Raw genomic sequence first — 23,554 nt, forward strand, 5'->3', positions numbered from 1 at the left:
ATTAATATTTTATAATTCTCCGTTCCGCTTTTCCGCTCAAAATATGCTCCATGTAATATTAAGGCATTCAAAACAGACGGAACGGATCGACGGAAATCTAGTAAATTTTGTCTTCCGCGCTTCCGCGTTTCCGCGTTTCCGCGCTCCATGTAATGGCACCCTCAGGCTTTCCTGCTTTCTGCTATTCCGCCAAGGTGTAAATTTTTCCGAAGAGCGTGGTTCTCGAACGCAGCCCTGCTGAACGCGTCCATTATTTCTTCTGCGGGTTCTGCCAGCCTCCAATCGCCGCCTTTTACCCCTCCTGAACTCACATGTGGGACACGTAGTACACCTGCAGCGGGCAACCACCCTTTTAAATGCGTTGTCAACAATAAAGCAATACTCATACATCTTCTTTTCCTTCTTTTACAGGTTTAATTAAATTACTTCCCTACCGGTAGCTAGAATTCCTATAACAAAGGTTCTTGCACAATCCCTTGCTAGGCAACGGGGAACAGGCTCCTTTTTCTTCTTCTTTTAACTCTTGTTCACATATTGCCGGGGCAAACCAGTAGTCTTAATCCGTTTAGTGAAGTTGATTACAATAGACTACTGGTGCTTTCCAATTATGTAATACTTCAACCCAAGAGATTCATTACGGAAAGAAAAAAGGAAATAGGTAGAAAAAAGTATATTTGACGTCAAAAAATGCCTTTAAGTAATTTTAATACCAATATAAATATGAATCCTACGTGAATGAATCTTTAAAATACCCAATATAAAAATTATTAGATAAACCTATCTTCTATTTCTAGTTTGCCATAAAATAAAGGGATCTTTTCTTATGGGTCATACTAAACGAAAAATCATGAGAATCAACAATCATCCGATCTTATAAAAATAGTTATTTATTATTTGGGATATACGAGTAATAAAATGAAAGGGATAAAGATAATATGTATTTTGAACCAAACACGTGTGTATCTTTCGCTAACGGTTCAATATTTATTTTTAATTAAAACAAGTTGTTAAGTCATACATTTTTAACTCTATGAAAATTATGTACAAAAGCTGTTTTTCTTCAACTCAAATATTGCATTAACTCTATATTTTAACACCGACTCTTTCGCGTCACGAAATTATTAGAAGAAATTTTCACGTTGCTCACGACGACGACCGGATTATGCTCAGAAGACGAAACAACGTTCCACACCTCGATGGTCCTCAAACATTACCGACACTTTGATTCTCTTGCGTGGCTGAAAACAATACGCAGTATATTACGCACATTTCGTTTACACAAAGGTACAGTTACGCATGACATTATTAGATCTTGCACCTTGTACGAACATTTACCTTTGTAGGAATATTCCAAAGCGGTCGCTATCGTTCTCATGTCTCCCTCTATGCTGCGCGCCCAATTTTCCGCGTCTCCGATCTCTTTCAAGGAGCTCGAGAAGGACTCCACCAAATTCAACCACAACTGCGTTTGCTTGGCAAAATTGGTCGCGCTGTGCTGCAGCTGCTTCGCTTCTGCGTCTAGTTTCTTCTGATTCAGGTACGCTTGAGCTACACTGTGACAACGATATCAACAATAACTTAGTCTGATTTTTTACAGTGTATATGCGCACATGCGTATGAATTATAATTAAATCACGACACAAGTTTTACTTACCCAACATTCAAGTGATCAACGAGGGCTTGTGTCAAGTTGCTCGCAGCCTGAACGGCATCTTTCCGCTTTTGCTCTATTTAAATCAGTTCACAGTTTCATTTTAAAGATCATTGTAACCATATCTAATGTCCATTTCTACTGATGTAGATTAACTATATAATCTTGGTCCAACTCGCTTTTTATATCTTTCTAATTCTAGAATTATAATAAGATGAAAAATAAGTTAAGCCGAGATTACATAAAGTTAATTTACATTAATAGAGATAGACATTGGGCACACGATTAGATAATTTACACGTCCCACCTTGCCTTTCTTTCCTCGCAGATTGCTTGCTCTGGTGCTCCTTCACAATTGCGGATAACATATCTGCTGTTGGCTGAAACTGTATCGAGTATCCCGTTGATTATTATGCTTTGTATATGTGATTAGAAAAAGAGAAGAAGCAATCGCGAGGGAACCAAAACAAACCTCTCCCCACGCCTCTGCCCTCGTATATATACAGATCTGCGCAATTGAGAAAGATCGTAAACACCTCTTTAACGAGCTTTAAGCTTTAAAACGCCATGCGACATGCGATCGACGTCCAATGCTCCAATACTCCAATGGAAGATTCTCCAATCTCCTTTCTAGTTGCCCCCACGAGCGTTTCGTCGCCAAGCGGCCCGTCCAATCCGATCGGTCGACCCTGGGGTCGACCTCGCGCGCGGATTCATGCAGACGGGACGACATATTTCGTGTGCGACGGCGACGGGGCCGGGGCCGACGACGGGGACGGGACGTTCGGCGCTCGGCGCACCGACAGATGGCGGTTTCAATTTTTCTCGAACACACGGACGAAGGGTGAGCGGGGAGGGCACAAGCGCAAGGTTTACACGGGAGGACGAGGATCGAGGATCGTCTACGATGCCGACGGGCCCCGCTTGCGCACGTCTTACCTGTTGATAATCGACTTTCGAGCCTCGGGCGCGAGGGAACGGCGATTCGGAGCGACGGACGCCGCGCGGCGTATCCTTCGGTGAGTCACGTGCGCGATTCAACGTCGCTCGCTCGCGGCGGCAGCGGCAGCGGCAGCGGCGGCGTGCGTTTTCATACAGGGTACCGGAGCGCGCGCGGTGCCCGTGGTGTCGCGTTGAGTACACGCGCACCCGCGATCCGCGTGCCTTCGTCTTCATGATCGGGAAACGTGCGTTGTCACTCGCGCTCGCACGTACCACCACGTGCCGCACTCGTACCCGCGATGCCACCCGTCCGCACGCGCCGATTCTAGAGCCAGCTTTTGTCAGCGACCACCCGGGGATCTTCCGGCGACCGTTCCGCGCCGGCATCCACGAGGACGATTGAAGATGTAACGGCACACTCGGCGACGTTCACCCGTGGAACTGAGAGCCTGCCCCTCCTCCCCCCCTCCCGCCCTTTTGGTACTTTCTTTTGCGAAACGGCGTAGGGAATCGTCCGTTCGAAAGACAGAGGATGGCGGTGTCGACGGTGACGGTGGTGACGGCGATGCGCATCACCCTGGAATGCGGGCACACGTCGATGTTACGTATGCGCACCACTCCTGAGGGATACACTCACGATTGGGAAGTGTTTTTGCGTGGAGTGGACAATGCAGACATACATCATTACATCGAGAAAGGTATCGCTTTCCTTTGCGCCGTTACTCTCTTGTGATTCTATCATTGAGGTCCCTAGGAACGTGTTTACGTACCCTCTTCCATACCGTATTCTCTCCATTCTAGTTTTTTTTTCTTTTGTTTACATCCCCCTCGAAATCCTTGATAAACTATGGCGCGTCGTATCTTACAATATTTACGTTATCACTATGGCAAAGTTATTTTCTTTCAACGTTCTTTCGATAAAAATGGTTTTTATTTTTTATATTTTTCAGTGGTGTTCACTTTACACGACACGTTCCGGAATCCTAAGAGGGTGTTCAAAGAGCCACCGTTCATAGTGAAAGAATCCGGCTACGCGGGCTTTCTAATACCGATCGACATTTACCTGAGAAACAAAGAGCCTGACGTCAAGAAGTTTCAAATATTGTACGATCTGCATCTACAGCAGAGCGGCCCGCCTATTAACAAGGCCATACGTCACGTAGAAGTATTCACCAATCCTTCTGACGACTTCAAGAAGAAGCTATTGAAAGGCGGAGCTGTAAGTATAATTTTTTATACGAATCTTTGTAGATTATTGCGCTTGTATCATACAGAAACGTAATATGTAATAAGTGTCATTGCATCAAGCAACGAATTAATAACAGTAATTTTTTCTGATTTTATAATTTCAGGTTTTAGTAGCCAGTAGAGACAGTTCACTGGAGAAAAGTGATACAAAAGCGTCCACGATGGTTGGCAAGCCAAAATTAAATGGCAGCGAAAGCAAGAAACATCGCGTCACCGAGTCTAAGACTTCTAATTCGTTTCACGAGCTATTTGGCACTCCCATAAAGACAGCGTCCGTCAAGATATCACCGGATAGCAAAAAGACGAGTCAGTCTGATAAAAATCTAGTTCCTAAACCTATAGCTGTTGCCGAAAAATCTGACAAAGCGGATAAAGCAGCAATTAAATTGAAGGAAAGTCCTCATAAAGATAGTAAGAAAGACAAAATAGACGAGAAGAAAGATAAAAAGGTTAGAGATAGTACTAAGGATCAGCTCAGGAGTAAAGAGAAATCCAAGAGACCCCCTAGTCCTGGAAATAAAAGTCATTTGAGTCCTGGGAGCAAGAGACCAGCGTCACCTGTCGTTACCAAGAAGCCGTTAAGTCCATTGCCCCCTACAAAACGACCCGTATCTCCTAAATCAAAGGAAAAAGAAGCAAAAAAAATTGTGCTGGAAAAGGAGAAAGATAGCAAAGAAAAGGAGAAGGTAAAAAATAACTCGAAAAGTGACGTGGATTCTTCAAAATCTGAAAAGAAGAAAGACAAGAAGAAACACAAGGACGACAGGGACAAAGAGAGGAAGGATAAATATAAAGAATCAGAAAAAGCTAATGTTAAAGATGTCGCGAAGGTAATCGAGAAAAAACTGGAGAAAACCGATAAAGCAGAGAAATCAGACAAGGAGAAGCTTCAAGAGTACAAATCAAAAGACAGTAGAAAATCTCCGAAACCTGGGAAAGAAAATGATAAAGTGAAGGATGACAAAGCGGTGAAAGAGAAGTCAGAGAAGAGCGAGAAGTCTGAGAAAGTAAAGGACGGCAAATATGATAAGGATCGGCCGAAGCACAAACATAAAAAGAGAGAGAAAAAGGATAAACGAGACAGCAAGGACCGTGAGAAGAAAGAGAAGCGTGATAGAAGTAAGGATGAGAATGAAAAACAGAACGATACGTCTTCGTTAGTCGGAAACCCATTGTCGTCCCTTTTGACGGAGATCCCGGAAAGGGATAGTAGCGATTCAGCACCTTCGGTAGACGATGATTCGTTACCTGAAAGCAAATCTATGCTTAACGCCAAAAAGGACACGGAGCACGCCGTGATATCCACTATGCCAGCGGAAACAGCAAAGCCACCGTCTCCTGGTATATCGGTGGAGATGAAGAAGGAGAAGAGTGACCGTAGCAGAAGAGACAAATCCAAAGGAAGCCGAGGCGAGGAGAGAGAAAATCGGAAAAGGAAGAAGAGTAAGGAAGACGACGAAGGCGCAGCGAAACGTGACAAGAGCAGGGGCCAATCCACTTCTCCGCCTTTGGAGCCGGTTTCGTCGAGTCAATCTCCAGTCGCGATGGACGTTGATTCCATTCGTCATCCGGAAAAGGAGACGAAGAAGGACTTTAGGAAGGAGAAGGACGGTCATGTTGTCAATATGGCTGACAACGCGTTAAACGACAAGGACGCTGATCCTGAACAAGCGGTCCCAGATTCTACAAATAGCACAGATGCGGAGATCAACGAGCCGCCGGTGTTTTCCGAGGATTATGTATCGCAACTGAAGGATTTGCAACAAAAAATAATGACATTACAAGATAACGACGAGCTGCAAAGAGTCGTACAAGTAATTGCAGAAACTGGTCAGTACGAAATCACTAAGAAGACATTTGATTTTGATCTGTGTGCATTGGATCGTAGAACTGTGCAACGTCTTCAACAGTTTTTCTCTGCATCGTGACCATCTGTAATATAAGGCATGAGACATATTAATTTATACAAGTGTACTTGTAAGATCATACGTTAAGTCACACGATCTTACGGCAGACTTTTTAATGATAAAAAAAAGTAGTAATACACGAGACCCCAGAAGAATTTTTCAGTACAGTTTTTCAGTTTAATCGTATCGTTGCAATAACTTATGCAAATCAGAGATGCACCATTTGCAGTAATTTGTGCAGGTTGAAGACTCATGTGATAGTAAGTATAATGTGTAAAATATAAAATATTTTTTTAGTTCTTTTTCACAATTCGTAAAAAAAAGTCAGCAATTGCTAGCATATTGACCAAATTTGGCAAATTTTGCTAAGAAAATACGATAGCAAAGGTCAAGTAGAATCTGTAACATAGTCCAGTGCAGATTAGTGATAGAAAATCGAATAAAATCTGCTAAATGTATTCTAAACAGATTGGCAGCAGATTGATCAAACTAAATTAGATTGGTAGAAATCGAGCAGAATCTATCGCTAATTTGCCTTCATTCTACGTTTAATAGATTCCGTTTGATTTTTACTGCTAATACACCAATATGCTTCTGTCAAGCTTCTCTTTCTTCTCCTTGTCTTTACCCTCGCTTATCTTTTGCATTTTTTTTGGTTCATATTTAGGTCGATCATTCTTTATTTCTCAGATATCTTTTTTTTTCTAACTTCTGTTATTATAAATTATTTCTACATTATAACTCGCTAATAATTTATTTAAAAGTATAGATTCTATTCAATATTAAAGCTTCCGAAATTTGTTTGCTTTTAATATTTCGTCAGAATATAAAGAAAAAATAGTAAAATCCAGAACATCTAATATTTAACATTAATAGTTTTTGTTGTCTAAAATTTAACGTATGTAACAGATATAAAAATTTTATTTATATGAAATGTGAAACATTTATCAGATATGTATAAATGTCCGACTATATAAAAGATGCAGCATATGAACATAGATCTAAGTACACGCAAAGATACAACATATAGAATACAGATTCTCAATATGTACGTACATGAAAGATACAATATGTACAAAGATACAACATATAAAAAAGAGCTCAGCGTTAGATAAAAATTTATCCAATATAAGAGATAGAACATTATAGAAAAGTCTAATATGTATAAATATTTAGCGCTTTGCTATTTTTAGAATATTCGCAACGTTCTTTTGGGGTATTCAAAATCATCTTTATGATGCATTTATTATATTATGTGAACACAACAAAGTTGATTTTATATAGCACATGTGTCACATATAGCACTGATTTAGTAACATAAGAAAAGCTGTTTGTGAAGGAGGAAATATGAGTATCGGTGTTTGCTTTATAATATAGATGTGTAGATATATACATTTTCCTCTTTTTAAAATACTTAAACACTGTATTGCTAGATCATCGTAAGCCTAGTATTTCTGTGTTTAATATAAGCATTTATAATATAATATTACCTTATGTTATAAATATTATTATAATTATGTTGTAATATTATAATAATTATATAATTATATTATAGACTAATGTGTTTATATGCTAAACGTAGAAATACTTGTCTTATTATGATCTAGTAATGTACTGTTTACTTTGAAAAGAGAAAATGTGTACATTTAAACGTATTGCAAAGCAGAAATATTCATATTTAGGATGATCTAATATAGCGTATGTATTTATGTATGTATTATATAACGTATAGGAAATGAAAGAGTTATGAGATAACTCGTGTGATGTTAAGATATATTAGATAAAATATCACATAAGCACTCTCTCTCGAGAAATTCTCTCAGAAGAAATTATCCCAACGTAATATTTTCGACTTGCAGATTGTACCATTAAGTTACACAATTATATTGATAGGGGATGTATCACTATTAAATTTTTTTAAAATCAGTCGCAATTGTAATATATCTGATATACATTCTGTACCAAAATTTAGAACGCTGTGAGTGTAATATAATTCATCGATATGCTGTATAAATTCACTTTCTACCTCTTTGTGCTAGCTCTTTTTTTTTTATTATTATTAAAGTGAATTTTGTGTTAATTAAGATTGGCGTACTTATGACATCACATAAGCTATCTTCTTTTACTTCGTAATTCACGCTAATATGTCTAATTTTCGCGGTGTTGAAAAATGTATATATAGTACAGTGATGTAATGTTGTACAGTATCATGGACCAGTCATAATGTTACGTGCAATTGATACATCAAACAGTCTAATGTTTTGATAATATAAAAATGAATAAATAGTAAAATACGTGTATATTACATAAATTAAGGCACTATGTACAGTCCTCTTCTTTTGTGGTGTATATTATTCATAAGAATGTTAACAAAGAGCGTGAAATGTCGCGCATTTACGCAGTTGTATTTCGAAAAGTATGCCGTTGTCTATCGAATTAAATGTATATATACTGCGTGTATATGTGTGCGTGTATCATGTGTATGTATGTTGCGTATGCTATGTCGTTTAAAATACTCAATGTTATGTCGTTCTGCATGCATTGTCGTAACAAAACACGAATAAATGAAAGTGTGTCTTTTCAAGTAATGCCGCATCGAACGCCTCCGGGATCTAACATCTTTTAATTTCTTCCTTATAATAATTCTTCTAATTCTATATGCGTTTATGAGAATGTTCATAACAATCCACTCGCGCGCGCGCGTATTTATATTGCTACTTACTTAAATATTATTCAACGATAAATATGTGTAAAAGACTTCTTATTTTATTTTGAGAAGACTTAACTAAAGTTAATTTCTTTTTTTTTGTTTCCACCCAAAGAGACGCTTATAGATGTACATCCCAGAAGATTTTACAATTTGCTTGAAATTGAAAACGATATTTATATTATCAACGTGAAGGATCGAGAACACCGTGAGATGTTAAAGTAAAAACAAATTGTATGTGTGAATCGCACTCATAAATTGGATATTAAGAGAATGCGGTTTTTTGCCATATTGCCTGCTAGTAAATTAGCTCAGCGCACATATTTATGACTGTAAGATTGTTGCAAAGTATCGCGGCTTAATCACAAATCGTGGTTAATTTAACCTTAACCGATACGTTGTATCGAACTCTCTTATCTTCCTTTAACTCCATTTTTATCACATACTCGGCGTTAAAGATTTTTTGAACTTGTCAATCACGATATGTATAGTCTCTATTATAGCATGTTAACGCGCTTTCTTCGGGTAATCAAATAATAAGGTGTTTTTTACATCGGCCAGAAGAGATAAAACGATAAGACTAAACGTAGTCCTTTTAGATGCCTTTTTCAGAGCGATTTTTTTTGTTATAACTTTGCGATAGGCATTTTTTACGAATGTCGATATTAAATCAAGTTTGCTCGTGCTAATTGAAAATCTCTGTCATGTTATAGAACATTTACACGGATATTTAGGATTTGTGCTTATGTATTAAAATGTACGTGTTTTTATCGTGATGTGTATACCAATACGCTGCTGCATATGATTACGCAATCTTTTTCTACTTTGCGATTACACATCCTTAGCATCATCTTTTCACCATCTCGCGTTAAATATAGTCCTTTAAAGCTCCAAATTATGTTTAATGTAAAGATCATCCTTTATATGTTATCGTGAGCTGAATATCATATAACGTTATCCACAATATTTAACGTTGAATGTATGGAACATTGTTTTTTTTTTTTTTTTTTTTTTTTTTTGATCATGTTCGAGTGATGATACGCGATGTACGTTAATAGGAATATTATGTGAAATACGTCTGAGTACTTGATCTAATCATTATAGCATAATATTTATAATTGCATACGCATTGTCGCTAAGATCATTGTATTGCATTGTATTGGTTTTGTAAGAATTTCTAGATCAATGTTATGTAAAGTTTATAGGTGCACAAGTATCATTTCTCACGAGTCTTTATTTTCTGTATATATAGTGCACGGAATAGCGTGCGGAATGAGAAATGCTCGATGACTTTGGAGATATAGTACAAGACAAAACTGCTCGACTTATATCTCATTTGATGATATACGTTCTATGTACATTTATTAAATATATTAAAAAATAATAAATGTCTTGAGAATAAAGTGTGAATGCTTTTTAACACCTATAATCCTACGAAATTATTATTGGCCGGTAGAAATATTTATTCTTACAAAGAGATTATAACTTAAAAATCGAATATTTTATTCATAAACTTAGATATTTTTAAAATCTATATTTAAAGGTTTGAAATAATTGTGACTTGTCGTGCTTTAAGTACGATTCTTTTTCGTGCTGAGAAAATTATGGTATTTTTGTGAAAGGCTTGAAACTTAAAGATCAAAACACATTTAAGAATTTTTTCTTAGAAATTAATACGCGATATATGGAAATATTTCCACTTGTTGGTTCTTCTCTCGAGTTGTTTGATGATTACTTGGTTCAAGATGGAAGGTCTATCAATTTGAAAGCTTAAATAGCTAATTTTTCTGTGAAATTTTATCCAATATTGTAATTTTTAAATGGTGGGGTAACCCTAATGACCTAATATGAAGGGAATTAAATTCCTGTTCACAGCAAACTCAATTTTTTACTTGCAATATTCGAAGGTTTATATATCGCTTTTAATGAACTAAAAGCACTAATTTTTTTCTCGCATGATGAGGAAGTTACACAGAGATATCGTGAATACATGTGATATTTTGACTGCATACCATTGTACAAAGCAATAAGAAAATTCGCGCGATAAAAATATCGTTTGATATTTTTATTTCGGAGCGGAAATGCGCTTTTGTATCCATTTATTGAGTTTATGTTACTGTTTATTGAATGTCCCTTAATCTTTCGTACAATAAATGTAACAGAGTATAGAATTAATCACGACTTGGTCACGTCAATAATTCCATTATAATAACAACATTAATTACGAAGGACGTGAGTGTAGCATGTGTGTCATGTTCGAGGCATAATTTCAACCATGGTCTCTCCTTTTTGTCAAACGACTCGACATCGAGCCCTGTAACGGTTCGCAAAGAACATAGAATGTTTGATTTCCCGACAAGAAGATTATTAGGCACAAAGCACAGCGAGATAAAGTAATCTAATATCCTGCCAATTCGGCGAACGTCGAGTCCATTTCGTCGGCCAATGACTTGTATCTGTCCTTATTGAGACCCAATTCATCTGAAATGCAAGATAATTTTATTTCCGTGACACCGTTCGTGATAGGGGAACTGATATTTATATATATTTAAATAAAACACGTGGAACACACACTCACCTTCGAGCCTATCAACCTCCTTCTGGAGTTTCTTGACGGTCTTCTCGGCGAACTCGGCGCGGGCCTCGGCCTCCTTCAATTTGACCGTCAAAGTCTTCAGTTGGCGCTTGAATTCTTCGACTCGTTGATTGGCCTGAAAAATAAATATTACCTTATAGCACACATAAAGAAAACATTTTAAATAAATTTTGATTTATTTAATCTATTTTTATTAATTATTATAATGTTTACTGTTCATACGTAAGAGTCCACGTGTGCATACCTTTTCTTCAGAGACTTCCAAAGATTTCAAGCTGTTACCGACGACCTTCAACTCCTCTTCCAGCTCCATGATCTTGCTAAAGCATGAAACAGAGAAGTTATAAAAATATGATAGAGTTTGTTTTACATATTTGTTTTGGCATTAAGCCAAATGATCTGGCACTTACGCTTCGCCGGATTTCACGCGATCCTCCGCGACTTCGAGCTCGTCCTCAACGAAGGCCAGCTTGCGCGACACTTCGTCAGACTTTCCGTCAGCGTCTTCCGCGAGCAGGCGGGCCTCCTTCAGTTGGTTCGTCAGTTGGTCCATCCTCTCCTCGTCCTGCTGCGCACGGTTTTCCAATACTTTGCACATACTGCAATTGTATCACATTTCGTGATATGGTACACGGACGGGTGTTGATCAATTAAATTGTACAATTTACCGGCTGGACTCGTCGGCGGCCTGCGAAGCTTCGGCCAGCTTAGCGGTTGCGGTGTTCAGTCGTTCCTCCGAACGCTCGAGATCCTCCTCAATAAGTTGGACTTTACGATTAAGGGCAGCAACCTCGGATTCAGCCTGGAAGGATCGAATGTATTATACGCGAAGACCAGAATATATTATATATAGAATTATTTCACACAGGACGTGCACTATCGCTTTTTTCATTTGTTCATAATATAAAGTATGAAATATAGAAATAACAATATAATAATAGTAATAATATTATAAAATTAATAATAATAATGAGATAATGATAAATAATAATAATAATAATAATAATAATAATAATAATAATAATAATATAATAGACACATAATACGTTTTATTTTGAGTTCAGGAATATGTCATTAAAATTACAGACGCAAGTTGTGAAATATCCTGTGTGTGTGTGTGTATAGGCATAATATATTAAATACGTATAAAGCTTACGTTGGTAAGAGATTTCTCGCGATCTTCGAGATCCTTGTTAGCCTGCTCGAGAGCTTGCTTGTTAGCTACCAGATCGGCTTCAACCTGAGCTAATTTTTTCGTGAGATCCGCGACTTCCTCGAGAACCTTATCCGCGCGCATATTCGCATCTTTCGCCTGCCCTTCGCAGGTGTCGGCCTTGTCCATAGCATTGTCTTTCTCAAGCTTCATCGCTTGCATCTTCTTCTTGATGACATCCATGGTGGCGGCTTTGTTTCGCGGACCGTACCAACGAAATTACCGAGTTTGCTGAAAATACGAACGTTCATGCTTAAATTTCCATCGTCGTTGACAAAGGACGCGCCCGGATTCGCGCTTTCACGCGAGATAAGTGCGCGATTTTTGAGCTTGGGCGGCATGCATTTTCGGCACTCCGAAAATATACATGCCGCGGATCGAGCACGGCTTGCGAGCCATCGCGCCCGACGTTCTGCAAACCCATAATTCCGGTAGGTGATCGCAACGCGTAAGCACGAGGAGGAGCCCGCATCGGAGCGTCTACGGAAATAGCATCTACAGCCCGATTCTATAAATATGGGCGGAACGACGGCGGCAAAGCTCTGACGACGCCGCGCGCGCGGCGCAAGAAGAGGCCAAAACGTAACGAGTGTAACCCAGAAGAACGGGCTTTACTTGGCCGCCACCGTCGACCGACATTCGATCTAACCGACGCGTATTAATAGCATTTTACAAAACTTCGGCGGGTCCTCCGTGCGATCGCGGCCTTCTCGCGCGAATTTTGCGCCCGCGAATATCAAGCTACTTTATTTTACGCGCAGAAAATCCTCGTGCATTTTTGTGAGAATATATGGTTGGTGAGATTGACGCGCGATAAAATTAACACAGCAAAATATTCAATGCCAAAGAATGAAATCACAATTTGTACGGGAGAATATTATTATGTAAATTTGAATATATTAAAGGTAATATTGCGTTTTGTTATACAATATAAAATCAAATTTATTATCGCGTAGAGCAGATTTAATGCAATGCCTAATACATATGAAACATATTAAAGTAGAAATACCGTTAAGAAGATAGCATGTAACAATATAATATATGTTATATTGATTTTCAATATGTACAAAGCTATCTCTTAAGTATCTGCTCGCCGTTTAAAATAAGTATTTCTTTCAATCGGGAACAAAAGGATCAAGTTTTACTTGATGATTCATTTTAAGACATTTACAAATTATCGTAAAATTGATTAAAATGTTATTTAACTTGTAACATCTGACTCTGAGATATATTAATAACTTGCTGAGAAGCTGAGCTATCGATCACAATTGTGTCAATCGTCTGATGTCAAAGTGACGCAACGTCATATTTATTATGTCTATCGTTGAAAAAATTACAACAATTTAAGCGCAAATATTTTTGTCACGTGTAATTTTTTTTTACTTTCGGTCGAGCGAATCGATAGCTTTGTCATGCAAAAAGGGATATTACGACAAAGTGTGTGTAACGTAACGAATCAGCGCATGCACGCATTTGACAGTTACAAATGCTACTTACGGCATTGTTTTATGTTAAGCCCGAAAGCAAATTCCTGAAGCGTTAGCAGAGCTGTTATTATTTGGCAGCGGTTAGAGAGTCTCGCGAAGCAGCTGTCCAGTCTCCAAGACATCTTCGTGAAGCGAATTATATAGCTTCCTGCAAGAAGTTAAACGTCGTCTCCGTCGTCCAATAAAAAAAAAAAATACAATATAAATCGGATCGGACAGATACGCAAGCTAAGATTTGCCGTCGAAACGTTAGAAACGTTATAACTATTTTAAATAGTGGTCGGACGCGCGAACGACACAAAAACGGATCAATTTCGAGCACTAAATAATTATCTCGGCACTGAATTGTTTTGATTGCAATCTTTCTCAGAGCACTTCCTCCTCTTCCGCGTTTTCGCACATTCCGATAACACTCGTACTTTAATGAACATAAGCGCGTTCCTCCCGCGGTACCTTTCACTGATCTCACTGTGACGATCAACATCCGCACCGGGAGGATTACATCGTAAAGATTACTACTTACAATCACCGCTACAGATACCGACGCGGCAAATCGTTAAAAAATCCCAGTTAAAGCCCCCTTTAAAAGGTCAAGTGCTGTTGATTAATTCAGCACTGTCGGTCGTATCCGATTTATCCCTGTCGGCGATCCGATGCTTCCTTCGCCACTTCCGCCGTTTTCCACTCGCCAACGGGAACTCGTTCCGCATCGCGCTGTCACGGGGTAAAGCGTAGAAGACAGAGAGAGAGAGAGAGAGAGAGAGAGAAAGAGAGAGAGAGAGAGAGAGAAAGAAAGAAAGAAAGAAAGAAAGAAAGAGAAGCGAAGCGAAGCGTTTTCACTGCGGGAAAAGCGCGATTATCGACGACGATGAATGCACTTACCAAAAATCCGAGCGATCGGAGCAGCGTGAGACGAGTATCTGAGCGGAGAACGGAAAAGCGCGCGGCGGAAGGACGCGCGTGTGTCGCGTCGTCCCGGGGTGGGGATCCCAAAAATGGCCCGCCGCGAGCCCCCCGTAACACGTTTATTTTCTGCTCCCGCGTACGATCCGCAGACGATCCGTTCGCACCTTCATTCGCCGTATCGCTGGAGCGCGGCACAGCGTTCGGTGGATCCAGCATCCGCGCGCTCCAGGATTGCGACGCGACGGCTTGCGCGCACAGCTCTCTCGCCTCTCGCGAGAGGGTAAATTCTCGGCGGATCGTAGAGCAGACGCCTTCCGAAGTGCCCGTTTACGGTTTCCGAGTGAGAGAACGCGGGCGCGCACGAGTTTTACGTGACTGTGAGGTTTCCCTTTTGGCTTTGTTAAATTAACTTGCTCCAGATTCGTGCCCTCTCCGCGACTGTTGCAAAGTTTAACATGACAAGCTTTCATTTTCTATATAGAAAAAAAAAAATATATATATATATATACACTTTTCTCTACAAGTGTTGCAATTAAATATAATTGTATTTTAAGATGAAACTTTGATGGAAAGAAACTTCGCTTCACAGAATGTATTCTCACACACACACACACACACATACACAGTTGCTTATAATTACTTTTCATTTATTATTATTCATAACTCATTTGTCGAACAAAGAATGCACTTATAAGCACATTGTACAAGTGTTTTAAAAATATTTACAAACGTTCAGATATATTTTTGTAAGGATTAACGTCGTAGAAGAAATACCTGTTCTTTCTCTCTCTCTCTCTCTCTCTCTCTCTCTCTCTCTCTCTCTCTCTCTCTCTCTCTGTCCCTCTTTCATATTTCCTGTTTTATTTCCGTTTCGCGCGGCGAAATCATTTTTAGAGATCGCTCCGCTTCGCTACGTTCACCTGTTGCCAGACATTTATCATTGTGAAAAAAATAAATCTTTATTTTAAGGCCGTCATTTGAAGTTCCCTAACTAGTTCTGTTGATAAATGTACAATGAGAAAACACGACTGCGCAAAGTTCGAATTAATCGGATAATCTCTTGCCTTCGCACGTAAATTCGCGGCTTACTTTTGTACGCGCAGTTACGTATGTATGTACATACATAATAATTCTGTGTTAACCCCTTACGGCGTAGCGTATAGTATACACCGAGTGTACGCGTTCGATAAAAGCCCCGCCGCGATGGCTTATCAAAATTTATATATCTTTTGAGATTTTATTGCGTCATTCCGCGCGGGGAACTACTTCAATCTACCACCTCTATAGAATCCTTCGTGTATTATTGCCGATGAAAAACATTAAATTCTATATTTCTCATTTAAAGGGAATAGAATATATTTTAGAGTATTTTGCGACGGAAAAAAATGACTACGCGGTAAGGGATTAACGGGAACAGAGCGTTGATGATAACGCCTCTTTTCTCGTACGCTCAACCAGCTGGTCAAAAATACTCTTTAAAGATATTCCAAACAGGTCCTCTTGACTTCGAGTATAAATAATAAGGAAGAAAACTGTTCTATTACTTGTTTGTGCTTATTGACCTTATTACGATAGAATTCATGGAGAGGATCGTGCTACTTCGCAGTCCTGTTTAGGAGTGTAAAAAGTGATAGAAGTCATGAAGGGTGTTAGATATAACGTCATAATGTACCTAGCTTGAATTATAATGCGAGGAGCATAGAAATAGTATAACAAAATATATGAAATATTTATAAAACAGCTCCTTCCAGCGATATTTGTGAAAATATTTCATATCTCTCTCAACGTTGACAACGCGTCCAATCGAAAATTCAAAGTAATTGTACTTTCTCACGATTATTAACCTTTCTTCGCGCGATAGCCGCGTGATAAACCAGAAACCAATGAATATATTTTCGAAAAATATTCATATTCAGATATTTAGATATTTTTCCGTAGTTAGATCGCGCGTCTGTGAAACAATTGAACTGAGCTTTAATAAATTTTTACCCTTTTGCCTTTTTAGCACCTGCGGCACGCCGAATTTTTCACAAATAGCGGCGGAAGTGTTCGAACGAACGTAGTCGTGCATGGCCAAAGCCGTGCCTTATCACATATTTTCAACGTCGCTCTCCCTATATACATGTCTGAATTAGTCTAAGAAGTAACTTACAGCTAGATGAGACAGATTCTCAGTGACACAGCTTACGATGGACACGCATCCCCGACGAAGTGGGCTCGAAGTTATTTAACGCCTAGCAAAGACGGGGGTCGCCGCGTCACTTCCGAATCGTCGACATGGTCGTCTCTTCTGCGCGCGAAAACGCGTTATTATATTTAATTTATATGTCTACTTAACGAGAGAGAACATATACTACGGATACTCTCTAGATTGGACGTCGACGGTGTACATTGAAATTTGTTGTGCACATTATTGCTACCCTAACTTTCGAATAAACGGCTCGTAACCCTCGTGATATCCCATGGAATTGCTTCGCGTGACGGAGCTGCGCGAAGCGTTCGACTTGTTTTCAGCGGAGACATGCAACTTAACGTATAGCGAAGACCCAATATACTCCTCAAGCTGCGCGCTTATATGAGCATGAATTAAATTTACGTGTACAACTATCTACAAAATTATATATTATTTAATATTAAGTAGAAAACGCGCGCTTTATATAGGTTTATAGGTGGTGTAGATTTTTATAGGTTTTCTGGAAATTGCTTACGCAGGTTGCAGAGACGGCAGGATAATTATAGTTCTCGATAGTCGAATATTATTTCAGAGCGTACGTTTTCAACGTACATATTGTAATCATTAAATTAGAATTACATACGACAGGCGAGAGAGTTTATTTTATTCAAAGGACGAATATATAATACTTTGAGAACGAAAAAAGCAGAGGCGTATAAAGTCAGGTATTATCCTGTTTGGCAGTGAGAAATGCCTAGGACAATATATGTATAATATCGCTTAACTCTTGAATGCACGACGATTTAATAAAATCTTACGTTACCCGTAATGTAAGACGTTTGTAAATCGCAGAAGTATTTGAAAAAATTTGTGTTTAAAAATACGATAAAAATACTTTTTATTGGAATATATTATCTATTCATCACATCGGTTTAATCGTATTAAATAATAATATTAATAAATTGTATACATATATCGCTGGGCATAATATCATAATCGGATATTGATATATATGTGTATTCATATCGTGATAAGGTTTAAAAAGTATTTTTATATATAATACTTCCTGCTTTCTTTTGCCTAAACAGAATATCGTAAGCATATTTGATCTGATATGCATATTTCGTCAGTCTTAATTTATCTCATCTTGTGAACAAAATAACCGAATGCATTCAAGAGTTAAATTATTACCAACGAGATCACGAATTGACGTTAACGGCGAAAGGAAACGTAAATGTCAATTTACGAGTAATCTAGTATCGCGTCAACGCGCTTGTTTACGTTATGATTATATTACGTGCCGCTGAATATGCATGTGCATTATATCGGCCGTGATTTGAAATTACCATTTTTTGATCAATCTCGTAAATATCATCGTTGATCCATTTCCATTGCGGACCGCGCTCAATAGCCCCCAGCAATTTTCTTTTGTCAGAACGTCCAGTTTTATTTTATCAGAAATTATTCCGTTCTGTCCGTAACGTTAAAGCGCCGAAATATTTATCCCGATGAATGTCTAACGGCTTGACGATGTCGCGATTAACCTGCCAATCAAACATTATTGCCTCAAGCCTGTTGCTTTGGAATTATCGCGTTGTCGGTTGACCGATTAGCTCTCGTACTAGCTCTCGTACAAGCCTCCGAATTGAAATTTTCCAGACTATAAAACTATTTTATTTGCTAGACTTGCGTTTTATTCTTCAATCCGGCGTTTCTTCCTTCCGCATTTACGTCGAAACGAATTTTTCGAGCGGGACGCGAGCTCGCGAATTAACCAGTTCAGCTATCGAACGGATCGAACTTCAATGAGCGTGACTCCGGAAGACGTCGTAACGCCTGGTACAGCGACGCATTGTCGGCGTCGGCGTCGGCGTCGCCGGCGCTGAAGCGGTGCCACAGCTTGTTGTCGGGATCCCAGGCTGAATTGGGTGGCCTGTATAATCGGGGAATGTGCCGAGCGTTGCGAGCAATTCCAAAAACGTAGCTGTCATTTCCTGAAATCGGTTCAAAAGTATCTTAAGACGTCCGGCGATTCTTATCGGCAAAGCGGTGCCGAGTCTGTGCACAACCAAGGAAACAAAGTGAACGACCGTTGCTGCATGTACCGCAGAATTTGAAATTGCGACAATTATTGCGACATTGACTTATCGTACGGTGAATAAATGAACTTGTCGGACGTGTCATGATATATGTGATTATTTTTTTAACGCAGAAATATTTTTGCCGAAAGAGAAAATGTCCCTCTGGGAAAACACATGTGGATAACTTGCGCACAAGTAAATATCCCGTGTAGGACGGTAAGGTGAAAGGTGTCCCCTTTGTAGAGTAACTCATCGGCAGTTCAAGTCCGCCACCGCGTAACCCTTTACTCCTTGTGTAAATGTACGAACAGAGGACGCAGCCGCCCCCGCAAGCGAGATATCTCTGCTTCACAGAACGTGTTTCTCGTAATAGAGAAACGTTTTCCGCACAGGGAAGTATTTTTTCCTCGGAGAAATATCCCTATTGCGAAAACGTTGAAACGTATGTTCGTGGAATCGTGTGAGTGGTTATCCTTCCCATGATGAGCCGTATTTCTTTCATAATATATGAAATATTTCATCCACCGGGGAAAATATATAATACATTTATTTTCTAAAAAGTATTATTTTTCCAACGCGCGCGTGGATCTCGAGGTGGATCTTGCCTACCCAAGAGACCATCCCTCTTTCGAATAGAATCCATCCGTTTGTATCAAGTCGTTGTTTTAATAAGCTCCTGGCAATCCCTCGCGACTTTCTTTTTTTTTTTATGTACGAATACCTCTAACTCTAACGCGTTAACGAAAGTATAGCGCTCGGGATGAAATTACCTGTAGTCGGAGATTGCGAGGGCGATTGCTGCGGCGAGCCCGCCAAGGGTGATAAGGGTTCGTAGGGCGGCGGTGGAGGCGAAGACGGCGACGGCGTGGGCGACGGCGGTTGTAACCTGAGAACGACGTCCGGATCGAGGCCGAGGGCCTTTAGGGCCCTCCGGGGATTCGCGCGCACCCACGTCTCGAACAGATCGACCGGCCAATTCGTCTGCGTCGACGCGTCGATCAATCTCGCCGGCGGATTCCAACAAATGGCGTCCGGGGGATGGGACGAGCTCCTCGCGAGGACACCGCTGCCGCGGCTCGCCGCCGGGGTCGGCAGATTCGGATTACTCTGGGGTGAGCAGGCGAGCATCTGCAACGCTTGAATGGCGTTGCGCACCTGTCGATTCAACGCGCGTCATTTTAATCTCACGGTCAAGCTCCCCTCGAATAATCCGGGTGTTTTGCATTTGTCCGAATGAAAATGAAAAAGAAAATAGAAATTAAAAATTCAGTTCTGTAAAATCTCCGGATCAGTTTCTCTTAAAATTCATTCGTTTCTTGTACGACTTCGTAGTACGACTCTTATTTAAAGCCAAGATGTCTTGAAGGACTGACAAGTACCGGTAGCTAAATAAGTGCAAAACAATTTTGCATAATGTCTCCGAGCCGGATTGAAATGAAGGATTCCGTATAATGTACCTCGCAACTGAGCGTCGCAACGTCCTGGTGTAGCGTGGAAAACTGATTATCGAGTCGCTCAACCGATCCTCGGATGTGCTCCTCTACGGATTCTTGCGCGATCACTTGCGCTGCCCTACCTCCTCGCAGCAAGACTCCTCTTCCCGCTCGCCTCCCTTCTCTATAATCCTCCCTGACATTCCAAACAAAGTTAACTTTACTCCTCATTACACGGGTATCTGATCTGAAATATCGAGAACGGAACGATATCGGAATTGCGACGCGAAAATCCTAAAGTAAGAAATCCAAAAGTGGTTTATACACCCAGCAATTTACCAACGATATAGGTATATCACCGTCTAAAGCCGAATCGAACGTGACTTTGGGATATTCATGAATTCCTCGAGCGGAAAATCATGTTATTCTACAATTGAGGATTTCTTTCTTCAGAAAGGGTGCCGATAAATTGCTCGCCTTACAGAGGTATTTTTCTTACACCTCGCCTTTACCTTGCACTTAAAAATGCTACTTAATAAAATACTTCAAACCACTATTAAAAAAGGAGTGTTCTTTTTCTGGGAGCAATAACATATTGGCTGTAGATATTTGATAAATAAAAATAGTTAAATATATTTAAGCTTTGATTTTCCTCGAAAGAGCAGGTTGATGCAAAAAAAAGTTTAGTCGAGAAAAATGGAAAGGCAAAAAATCCTAAACCACTAGATTAACTTTTTTCCACTCTCATGGTCTATCCGTTATCTCAACCTTTTTATATCGTTGAAATTTTTATCTTGCCATCGTTTACTTAACGTATCTTCCCTTTTTAGCTTTCCATATTTTATAAGATGTTCAGTGACGAGATGTGTTTTGCCGAATTTTTTTTTCAATTTTAGGATCCTCCTTTTTCAATATAGGGACTTACCTGAACTTGGCATGTCGCGGGCTCGAAGTGCCGTGAAGTGGTGATTTATTTGGGGGCGAGAGAGGAGAAGTCTCGCCCTCCTCGGCTAGGTTCTCATCATCCTCGCTGATGGAGGGCAGTGTCAATGACGGGCCATTTACATCGGACTCCTGCTAAAATTTACGCGACAAAGAAGGCTGTTAAATTTCACACCTGAACGGAGCTCAATGATTTTTGTGGAATAATAATACGCATATCGTTTTCTTTTTATAATAATAAATTCTTACATTTTAATTCTCATATTAAAATCTTATATAAATTCTTAAATAAAATTCTTTTTATAATATATAGATATTAAATGTGTAATATTTTCTTACTCCTTGTATACATCAAAATATACGTAAGATATATAAGTAAAGCATATTACATTCTATTTAAAATTGAAAATCAATATATATATATATATATATATATATATATATATATCTTCTGAAATATTTCAATAAATTATAAAATATTAAAACTCTTTTCAATGGTTCTCTCTCTAAATATATCTTCAATAATTAAAATGACATCTGTTATACCTTAGTAATTCTACCTCTCTCTCCCTTTTCGTCACTCTCTCTTTCTCTCTCTTTCTTTCTCTCTCAAGAAAATATGTAAAATTAATTACCTCCGCCTCGTATCCTTCACGTAAGTTGTACGTAAGATCGTGTTGTATATCGTGCGCAAACTCATGTTGATACTCGGGGTAGAGTCGAAGGACTTCGACTAAGCCCTGCATGTGTATGCACTTCAAATCGCAATATGTTAGCGCCTTGACATCGCAGCTGGATTTTACTATATCAACTGATCCAGATCCAGTCGTACCTCCGCCATTATTCCCGTGTTGCAGATGAACATTTATATCGCAACCCACTAAATCTCCCTTTCCTTAAAAAATAAAAAGTCAAGGGTGAGATCTGCCTCATATCCAGGTAGCAAGATAACGTCTAAAAACGTCTTAATGACGTTTTATTGACGTTAGAAACGTCATTAAGACGTTATTAATACGTCATTTGACGTCACTCTGCTACCTGGTATAAATTAATAACTTCGTACAAGTTGCGAGTTGCGTATTAATTTAAATAAATCTCAAACTGATCTCAAATTAACGTGCTCAATATAAAACGCGTTTCAGACTTAAGCATTATCCATAATTTGGCAATGATATTGATTATAAAAAAAATAAATCGCATCAACCCGAGTTTTATTTGCATTTTATTTGTTTGTTACCTAAAATCGCGACCACCATGCTATTTTGCACAACTTCCATAGATCCGTTACACAAATAATAGATGTACGAAAGCGCATCGCCTTTGTGGATGAGAAATTCGCCGGGGGCGCAAAAGTTATTTCTGATATGCAGCGAGAGTAGTTTTAGACATCCCTGTGAGGCGGCTTCGAATATCGGTAAACTTAAAATCTCTCGATGAAGGTGCATTGAAACATCTCCCCGTAGTTCCTCGGGAAATTGTTTGAGGGTCTGCAGAAGAATTATTACGTGTTGCAATGATGGACAAGTATTGTAGCAATTTGCATCATTCTTATCATTATTCTTTTCATTTGTTGCTTTAATATAACAGAACTTAGCGGTATATATTGTAATATTGCTTTAATTAAAAAGAAAACAAAGCACACGATATCCTTTTACCTCATGCACATCAATACCGTGGTTTAACGACCACATAGTCTGAAAGTAATCCTGCATTCGCTGCTTGAGCTCGTCCGGGATTTGATGTAAGATTAGAAAATCTTTGAGATCCCGTAATTTTGTTTGATATTGAGATCTTCGAGAGTACATTCTTTGAATAATCGCAGTAACGTTGCCGAATACCACAGCGTGCATAAGAGCTGAAATGTAAACCTTACAATGTGTGTAAAATGCTCCGATTGAGTACATGGAACATAACGATTTCACGTTAAATCGCTATCAATATCGGAAAAAGAGATGATTCTCGACTAAATAGTATAAATGAAATTATGTTAAATGTGAAAATTATAATACTGTAGGAAATTTTACAGGCAAAACATATCAATCTCATTTTTCATCGATAAATTAAATAAAACTTACCCCCAATTAACATCGTGCAAATAGAGAAGAATTTCTCCGAGAACGTATTTGCCGAAACATTTCCGAAACCTACAGAAGTCAGACTACTGCAAGTAAAATATAATGCCGTTATGTAGCTCTCTGTGTGCGTGACGTTTTCCACTGATATTTTTAATCTCTCAGCCAGGGTATGTATCCAGCCTAGAACATATTA

At 39.1% G+C, this 23,554-nt stretch overlaps 4 protein-coding genes across 10 annotated transcripts in view; 1 reads left to right on the forward strand and 3 right to left on the reverse strand.

Annotated features, from left to right (window-relative positions):
- Nucleotides 1–960: 960 nt before the first annotated feature.
- Nucleotides 961–2,827, reverse strand: Blos1 (biogenesis of lysosome-related organelles complex 1 subunit 1). 2 transcript variants are annotated; one of them, XM_077401226.1, is made up of 6 exons: nt 2,214–2,365; nt 2,124–2,172; nt 1,959–2,037; nt 1,655–1,727; nt 1,336–1,553; nt 961–1,238 (listed from the first exon to the last, which is right to left on the reverse strand). In XM_077401226.1, the coding sequence occupies exons 1-6, from the start codon at nt 2,225–2,227 to the stop codon at nt 1,204–1,206; spliced, it is 468 nt and encodes a 155-aa protein (XP_077257352.1). In that variant the 5' UTR covers nt 2,228–2,365; the 3' UTR covers nt 961–1,203. The 2 variants fall into 2 exon arrangements, with proteins under 2 accessions (XP_077257352.1, XP_077257351.1); XM_077401225.1 differs by lacking the exons at nt 2,124–2,172; nt 2,214–2,365 and adding an exon at nt 2,591–2,827.
- Nucleotides 2,828–3,000: 173 nt separating this feature from the next.
- On the forward strand, nt 3,001–9,263 carry Ear (ENL/AF9-related super elongation complex transcription factor). Its single transcript, XM_077401223.1, has 3 exons — nt 3,001–3,291; nt 3,544–3,812; nt 3,946–9,263. Exons 1-3 carry the CDS (start codon nt 3,126–3,128, stop codon nt 5,767–5,769), a joined length of 2,259 nt encoding a protein of 752 aa, XP_077257349.1. The 5' UTR covers nt 3,001–3,125; the 3' UTR covers nt 5,770–9,263.
- A 1,290-nt stretch (nt 9,264–10,553) lies between these two features.
- On the reverse strand, nt 10,554–14,792 carry Tm2 (tropomyosin 2). The gene is made up of 7 exons (XM_077401224.1): nt 14,634–14,792; nt 12,208–12,495; nt 11,720–11,853; nt 11,462–11,650; nt 11,296–11,371; nt 11,034–11,166; nt 10,554–10,936 (listed from the first exon to the last, which is right to left on the reverse strand). Exons 2-7 carry the CDS (start codon nt 12,445–12,447, stop codon nt 10,854–10,856), a joined length of 855 nt encoding a protein of 284 aa, XP_077257350.1. The 5' UTR covers nt 12,448–12,495; nt 14,634–14,792; the 3' UTR covers nt 10,554–10,853.
- A 495-nt stretch (nt 14,793–15,287) lies between these two features.
- The window catches only part of Elk (Eag-like K[+] channel), a 34,610-nt gene continuing 26,343 nt past the window's right edge, over nt 15,288–23,554 (reverse strand). For 4 of the 6 annotated variants that reach the window (XM_077401217.1, XM_077401216.1, XM_077401220.1 and 1 more), the window contains exons 9-16: nt 23,362–23,541; nt 22,942–23,141; nt 22,524–22,773; nt 21,922–22,181; nt 21,270–21,421; nt 20,369–20,591; nt 19,682–20,066; nt 15,288–18,824 (exon numbers count right to left, since the gene is read on the reverse strand). In XM_077401217.1, the coding sequence (XP_077257343.1) occupies nt 18,610–18,824; nt 19,682–20,066; nt 20,369–20,591; nt 21,270–21,421; nt 21,922–22,181; nt 22,524–22,773; nt 22,942–23,141; nt 23,362–23,541 (1,865 nt within the window). In that variant the 3' untranslated portion in view covers nt 15,288–18,609. The remainder of the gene's footprint in view (nt 18,825–19,681; nt 20,067–20,368; nt 20,592–21,269; nt 21,422–21,921; nt 22,182–22,523; nt 22,774–22,941; nt 23,142–23,361; nt 23,542–23,554) is intronic. The other 2 variants (XM_077401218.1, XM_077401221.1) reach the window with 2 other exon arrangements.

This window comes from Temnothorax americanus, unplaced genomic scaffold (assembly GCF_048541705.1).
Source record: "Temnothorax americanus isolate GAGA-0224 unplaced genomic scaffold, ASM4854170v1 Scaffold14, whole genome shotgun sequence".
In the NCBI taxonomy this organism is placed as follows: Eukaryota; Metazoa; Arthropoda; class Insecta; order Hymenoptera; family Formicidae; genus Temnothorax; species Temnothorax americanus.